The 8304-nt window shown below is 41.8% G+C and overlaps 1 protein-coding gene and 2 pseudogenes across 1 annotated transcript; 2 read left to right on the top strand and 1 right to left on the bottom strand.

The window, feature by feature from the left end:
• Window positions 1–589: 589 nt before the first annotated feature.
• Window positions 590–1111, top strand: LOC138037126 (uncharacterized). The gene has a single exon (XM_068883119.1). It carries the CDS (start codon window positions 590–592, stop codon window positions 1109–1111), a length of 522 nt encoding a protein of 173 aa, XP_068739220.1.
• A 2409-nt stretch (window positions 1112–3520) lies between these two features.
• LOC138038216 (G2/M phase-specific E3 ubiquitin-protein ligase-like) lies at window positions 3521–5580 on the top strand (annotated as a pseudogene).
• A 1633-nt stretch (window positions 5581–7213) lies between these two features.
• LOC138038222 (uncharacterized) lies at window positions 7214–7933 on the bottom strand (annotated as a pseudogene).
• Between the last annotated feature and the right edge of the window lie 371 nt (window positions 7934–8304).

The raw sequence follows: 8304 nt of genomic DNA, 5'->3' as shown, positions 1-8304 counted from the left end.
TGACCCAAGCCCCCACTTGTTTGTCACACACAGTTGTTTTTATTTTCCCAACTACCTGGGAGCCTTGAACAGGCTAAATGGAGCGAGAACTTTGATGCATTCAGGTTTAATATAACAGCAAAGGTCAAGCCACCCACAGAGCGAGGTATCCTTTCAATTGTAAGCTCTGTCTATAACCCCTTGGTTTCTTTAGCACGTACATCCTTCATGCAAAGATCATTCTCCAAGAACTTTGCCGAAAGAACTTGAAGTGGGATGATGAGATCCCCAATTGCAACCATAAGAGATGGACAGACTGGCTGCAAGATTTGCTGAAGCTGGGGTAGTTTCAAATAGAGCACTGCCTTAAATGCGAAGGCATGCTACACAAGGAATAGCTCCTCCCCCTGTTGGAGCTTGAGCAAGCAAAGAAATCAAAATGGCGACTGTACTGAAATCAGTACATTAACAGTAAATTATGTACGTATAATTAGTCATCATTATGCACGTCACTAATCAGATACTATAAGCCTTGGATGAATGGGATAAACACAAGATCATACACAGTTCAGTCGATATCGCCGAAACTGGTGGCAATACTCTTGTAAAAATGTCGAAAGAGGAAGTGAAACACAACAAGGTAGTCAGAGGGGCATACAGAGGACACTGTCATCAAGACATCAAACGCGCAAAACAACTTATGGGCGATACTGAGGTTATAAACACCACAGAACTGAAAGCAATTGCAAAGCGACTCTCAAGACGATTGGACGAACTAATGGCTATGGATTCCGCGATCTTGCACACACTAGCAAAAGACGAAGAAATAAATGAAGAGATGGATCAAACATTGACATTCCAAGACGACATCTATTACTGGATTCTGAAAGTTAAAGAACTTGTGACAGACGAGTACCATCCGGTGAGGACGTTCCAAGCCAAACCAACACCTAGCGTCCACATCAACCTTCCAAAACTACATATCCAACCATTTGACGGAAACCCACTCGCATGGCTTACGTTTTGGGATAGTTATAGTAATGCAGTACACAACAATCATGAACTGAACAATATTGACAAAATGAACTATTTGAAAGGATTCATATCCTGCAATGCAGCCTGCACAATTTAAGGGCTACCAATGACGCCACAAAACTATGAAAAAGCCATTGAAATGCTGAAAGAACACTTCGGAAGACAACAAGTTCTCATCAACGTGCATATGGAATCGCTTTCAAAAATCAGCACGCCCTCAGCTGATGTGCAGTGATTACCAAAATTCACGATAGGTGCAAGAGCAACATTCGTGCCTTAGAAACACTGGGCGTCCAGACAGATTCATATGGAAGTCTGCTAATCCCAATACTACCACATTAATTCCCGGAACAATTACATTGTATATTATTCAGAACAAATCCTCAGGCAGATTGTTCCCTAAATGATTTATGAACAGTGCTTCGACTTGAAATAGACACAAGGGAAAAAAGTCAACTTGCTTGCACAAGAAAACAACACAAGCTGAGACGTTGACGACGTTCTCGTACCCATAGTTGGCGCCTCACTCACAAACACTCAACGGCGCCAATTACACCCGCCACCAAACTATGGGGCGCTGATTGTAAATAAATTATTTACCTTGAATATTCTCATTTTTTTCATCATTTAATAAATAAGTTTTTTTGGTATGATATCATACTTTATTATTTGATATAATAAAACCTGATTTCAAATCAGTCGTTTATTATTTGATGTAAGAAATCCTGATTTCAAATCATGTGTTTATGATTTGATATAATAAATCCTGGTTTCATATCATGCGTCTATGATTTGAAATCATGACTTCATGATTTAAATCTAACTTTTAGATTTGATATCAGAGAAATCATGATTTAACTTAGTAAGTATGATTTAACTTAATACCTAATCGGTGCTAGCGAGTACATGTGACAAGTCACACGATCATCTATTGCGCGGAAAAACACAAACATGTCGGATGAACTTTCAAGGTCAATTGCTTCTGCCGTATCCCAGGCAGTTCAAAGGGCGGTCGATGAGGCTCTATCACGTCTTCCAAGTCAGGGAGTCACTTCAAGCTCCACCTCAAGCGCCACCTCGACCACCACATCGAGCTCCAATTCAAATTCTCAAGAGGTATGTACATGTGCTGGCCAACAAGCGGTCATTGTGTTCGTCTGGAATCTCATGTGTTATTTAATACTGAATATTTGGCAATTTTCATTTTTCCTGTCTTACTGTAATGTTTGATGCAGGTTTCTGTGGTTTGCATGTTGTTCCAGCAGCTCAATAAAAGTTGAGTTTGGAACAGAAATCCCCCCGCCTTTTACAGATTGTATTTTCTCACCGTTGCGTGACTTTGTTGATAGTCGCCAGGTTATCGCTCTCCAAGGACTTGAAACGAAACCTTACAGCTAGCATAGATGATATATATTAGGTTATTCTTAAAGAAACTGTCTGTTGCTGCGTTGAATTGCGTCACACATAACTGCAATTTATAAAGATTTTATGTCATGTTTAAAAAGACGAATGACATTTTGGTTGTTCATCTGTAGCATGGAAGGACTACAGCATTGGAAAGGCGACCCCCACTACCGACCGTTTTTCGTGGCGCGTCTGGATCTCTGCCGCCGCCAAGTAAACGAAAAAGGAGTAATACACCGAGGCCGGTGAAAATTTATAACAAGGACATAATCTGCCTTCCCCATCAGCTGTGTGACAATATCCTCGTTCTGATTCCTCGCGGAGACAAGAGGTCGAAACTGGCGGAAATGGGCCTTATTGGGAAAATAGCATTACACTCGGTATGGCAAGCAGCGCAAGTAGAGGCAGAAGTCAGCAGCGTTTTCGCCTTGGCGTTTGGCCTGTTTCAGGGCGAAGTATTGCCTTATATCTATTTGAAGGAACCACACTCACTGGGTTTTGTGTAGCCTGTGAAAGTAGACAGATTGATTGTGGTTGTGTGGCGCCGCCGAAAAATACAGGTGGATTAATTAAAACAACGACCGGGAATCCGTCAGCGTTTGCAGACTACGTTTGGTGTTGTTAACAACTGCCAGATGTGTTCCAATTTGCTGATGGCTAATGTTCACCGTTTTTCTTGTCCCTCAGCACTATGCCGGGAACCAAAAAGTTAACTGTCCCACAAACGTCGAGTTCTTTTCAATGGAACGCTCCCGAGGTTGTCTCTCTGTGCTCACAGGGATCTCTATACATAATGGCAAAGAGACTTCCATTGATGTGGCCGTGTGAAAATGTAGGTTACTATTATTATTTCTTTCCTCGTCGACTCCACCCGGGAAAAAAAGTGTATTGTATTTTAGCCTGGCTATTTTAGGTAAAAGAGTTTCAGTAATGTTCCTATCACACTTGACATACAACCCAAAAAGAAACAGAAGGCCGTTAACACTATCTTGTACCAAGTAGTATACCTGGAATGTCCATATCAAACAATATGGTTCCTTACCACGTTTCTCCTTTTCTCAACTTTAAGGATGACCCATACCAGCTTACCATATACAACAGTATGCCTGATTTGACACCTCAGTTGGAAAATTTAGATACCACAGATACACGGGACACTTCCGGTACCACAAGCTTGGCAAGCCCTGTGGGCACTTCAAGTTGTATGAGCACTATAAGTAGTGCACTTACTGAAAGCACTTCAGACTCAACAAGTACCACAGTAGGTATATGCACTACAAGCGCTACAACAACTCAGAGTAAACCAGGTTCTTACAGGTAAATATATCTTATGAAACATTTCCAAATGCGTAGTTGTATTGCAGAATTATTTCTGGATTTTTCGTATTTCCCCATGAGAGAAAACAACTCCAACCTGAGATTAATGGAACATTCACCAAACCGTTATACATCTGTTTGAATGGTTTTTTTTTCTCAAGGAAAAATACACTTTCTCGAAATAATTCTATTGTTCAACCTTTTTGGACTGGCACGGGAAGTGTATCTTCATTCAAACATTGCAAAATTTTAACAGCGTTCGATCTCTGTAAATTAGCGAAGGGGTATTATTGAAGTTTTTTCTGGCCACTCACAATTGGGCACCCATCTCCTAACTATAAAACGATAAAACGAGATAGTTTTTTGTAAGCCTATCGATTCATTTTGGCAAATGTTGCTTTTGTTATCGTAGCCCCTACGTCACACTACTGAATGACGACCCTTTTCCAAACCTCAGTGACGAGGACGAGGAGTACCAACGGGATGTAATGCTTGCACTGGAGCTTAGCACAAGGTAATTCTCGTAACATACGGGTGATTATATTACATTTCATATTTTGACTACAAATGGTTATTATGTATCCCTGGTGATTTTTTTATTTTGATTATGTTCCTGATTAATATGATAGATATTGTTGGTTTTTCAATACGGCAGGGACAGCAATCCTGGACAGGACCTGGAGGAAATATTGCAGGACTTAAGAACAGCTCGAGTCAATAATGAGGGGAGAACCATTGTCAACGTTAGGCATGGTCACATCTGGGAAGATTCCTGCCGATGTTTGCAGAGGAAACGTTTCAGTCCAAGCGCAATCATTTCCGTCTGTTTCGCGGACGATTTTGGGAAAAGCGAAGGTGCAGTTGACATCGGTGGGCGTCGCAGAGAATTTCTTCGTTTGCTGGTAAAGGCAACGAACGAACATTCAGGGATTTTTGGTAGACCAGCAGATAGGCATGTTCTCGTGCCCAACTCAAACGGTAAATCACAACATACAAGTTGTCCTACTACTTTGGCTTTATATGCATGTATTGTGTGAAGGTAACTAATTAACCCAATTTTCCAGCTAGGGAAAAGGGACACTATCGCCTTGTGGGTGTAATTTTGGCCTGGTCACTTGTACGCGGAGGCCCCGGTGGTAACTTCTTGAGCCCAACTCTGTACCACGCCATAGCACACGGTGTCGACTTCACTAAGGCAGACCTCAATGACATCCATGACGATCGGTTGTCGGGCTCCTTGTCAAAGGTAAACTAATGCTGTACAACTACAATATCGAACTGTCTCCGCAAAGTACCACTTGTGACACTTAATCAGCACTCTTGTAAGCAAATGATCACTATTTCTCTTGAAATTACGATAAAGTAACAGCCTTGGTTTTATTCACTTTTTAGATAGCAACCAAAAACGACATAGAAGAGCTCAAATAGGGTCCAAGACACAAGCAAGAAACACCGTTGAAAAGGACCATTTCGTAAAAATAATTGCTCGCCACGTCCTTTTGGATAGTGCGCGTTACCTTTTGGAAGAACTAATAGGTGGTTTGTGCACATTGGGGGTATACGAAAAAATAAAAGAAAATCCCAAAGAATTCGCGAAGTGCCTGTGTCCTTCCGACACACCCCTAACAGCCGCAATGGTGGACGCCTTGTTCCACATCGAATATGCCAAACCAAGGTCAAACCGTTACGCAGCCAAGCAGAGGGCTATTGTGTACTGGAGAAACTATCTCCAAGACTGTGAAGGTAAGTTACCATACAATATACTAAATTGGTTGCAACGTTGCAATACACCTAAATTAAATTATGACTACCAAATTGTGCATTCTTTCCCCTTACTTAGCGTAAGTAAAGAGATATGTATGCTGTTACACTAGTGATCTCTAGTTCATACGGTAAATTCGCTACAGACTTTGCGTACAAATTCTGCAATGTTGTGTCACGAAATCTATTCTATTCGCGTTACAAGTATGATATCGCGATCTTATTCGTACATTGTGAATTTTTACACACATATTTCATCACAAAGTAATAGAGTCTCTTTCGCTGAATTCCTTTGAAATATGGTAAAACCTCTACTTTGGCAAAACTCTTTTGAGAGGTCATACTTTTCTCTCGGGAAAACGTCTAATCATTGAACCTGTTACCTATTAGAGTAACACCTCTAGTAAGGGTGCGGGGACGGCTTTTTAGTGTCCAAAATGCTATTTAAAGCTCCGTCGTGGGGACAGTTAAAGTTACGTGTTTGTACAAAGACTTCACAACAGTATGAATTCACTGAAAGTGTGACTATGTGTCATTGTTCGCCAAGTCCTGACCCTATTTTAAAGCAAAAGATACTCATATTACCACACCTGCCGTCAGACCTTTGGGATCAGTGCCCGAGTCTTCGGAAGTGAAGGCAACCAAAAAATCGGTAAAGTTATCCCCAACTGATATATTTTGGTCAATTACTTTTATCTTGTATTCATGTGAAGTTGAAGAGACAAACACGTTTGTACGCTCTTGTGGTTCCGTTGAACGTTGAGACCATAATGGTCCAAATTTATATCCGTCTTGAGACCAAAACGGTTCAAAAGACCATACCCTTTGGCGCGAGACATACCTAAAAGACTTACATAGGGTAATACCCGCCCCCGGGAAAGTTGATTCCTTGATATTTTCACAATTCGGTTATAATCGACCAATGTACAATCCCTTATAATGAATCAATTTTCTGCAGCAAATGACGCGGAAGCTTCCATCGAAGAAGTGCTGGTATTCGTAACTGGGGCAAGCAGACCACCACCACTAGGATTTGATGAACCCGCCGCCATAACGTTTTCAGATGATGAGCCCTTTCCAATGGCCAATACGTGCTCGAATACTATTAGGCTTCCTGTCTGCTATTCAGAGTATGAAGAATTCAAACGAAAGATGGATTTTGCGATTACAAATTCCCCATGCTTTGGATACTCTTGAACAGTACACTTGTGGTATATTACTTGTATTAATCGAGAATAAATGTGCGCATGTGAATTTGAAATATTTTATTGATGTACGTAACAATTGCAGTTAATTGTTGTATCACTGTTATGAGTTTACTATGTTGAGTTCATTCTTGTGGCAAGTGTTAGTTCATGCGGAGCTGTTTTTACAGCACCTGAAATTAAGCTTTATAATAGACAATTATCGCTTTTTAATGCTGTTGAGCCCAGACAGCTGTGAGGGGGAGGGAGGCGACTTCTTTTACACGGAACATTTTACGAAACCAGTAATAGGGGAGACACTTTTCCCCCTCTCTCTTCCCCTGCTAAGTCTCACAAACACCAAAAACTTGCCCTCGATAGCTTTTGGTTTCCAGTTGGTTTGCAAGCTTCAGTTATAGTGACCGTAATGTTACGAGCTTTGATTAATGGTTACCTCGGCTTTGCGCTGTTACAGCCCAGAATAAAAATGTACAGTAAAATAAAGGGTTAACAAATTGTTATCGACATCAAGTTTAGTCATCGCTGTCTTGTTGTTGCATCATTTCTCCCACCATTTGCACAGCACAGCGGTATAGATCTTTGCCGCTGGGCGAGGAGAGAGGGTCCACATTACGTTGCAGTCGGAGGTAAGATTCGTGGCTAAGAGGATTACTTGTATCAGGAACTTGCACGTGTAGAAGAGTTTGACTTGACATCAAATCTCGGACGTTCATACCACGCCAAGCATCGTCAGAAGACCTGCCTCCTCTAAAGGGAGTAAGATGGAGATTTAACCAAAACAACTGAGCCGGGGAATTGTTCCTCTCTGTTGACACGGCATGATTGTTATGAGCATCAGTGAATTCTGTCAGTCTCCTGTTTATTCTTGGCAGGTATATGTACTGTAGACAAAACATGTCTGTCTCGTTTAAAGGATCCAAAATTCCTTCCCTCTCAAGCTCACAAAATTCGTGTTTGAAGCCAATAAACACTTGCTCGTTAACAGCACGATTGTGGCGCTCGATGCGCTGGTTATATATGGAGCTGCCAACGACAATGGGTCTTGCTTCCTCACCCCAAGCATTTACCATGTCGTTCCATACAGCGACATTTTCCCCCCCATGATCAGTTCTGACTGAACGGACGTCCGTATTGTCGTACTGCCTCTTGGTATAGAGAAAGTACGGTTGCAGCCCTGTTATTTGCTGAACAGCGGGAAAAAACAATGAGGCGACTGAAGCCGTCGACGGCATGATGGAGAACCATTCGCCACCTAATTAGCTTATGATTACCGTCTATGTGCCATAAATAATTTGGGCATGGAACCGAATAGACACGTCGACGAATAGGTGGTCTTCGTCTTGCCTCTGCACCCAAGGGATCACTCTGATGTATAGCTGTACGTAATCGGTTACGCTGTACATGCAAACCCTGCGCTCGTAAACGACCCTGCAACATCACTTCACCAGCGCGTAGATGATTCTCTTTAACGGACGCCACTATCTCCTCCAGTCGAGAACCGATAAATCGGTAAATTTTCTATAGTCTATGCTGTAATCCCGAATTGCTTTGTAAACGATTGGCCGCGATACCTCAAAAAAACTTGCCACTCCCGAAATGAGGA

Source organism: Montipora capricornis, chromosome 2 (genome assembly GCF_036669925.1).
Source record: "Montipora capricornis isolate CH-2021 chromosome 2, ASM3666992v2, whole genome shotgun sequence".
Taxonomy (NCBI): Eukaryota; Metazoa; Cnidaria; class Anthozoa; order Scleractinia; family Acroporidae; genus Montipora; species Montipora capricornis.
The sequence above is the reverse complement of the archived record's forward strand: the minus strand, read 5'-3'. Positions and strand labels throughout refer to the sequence as shown.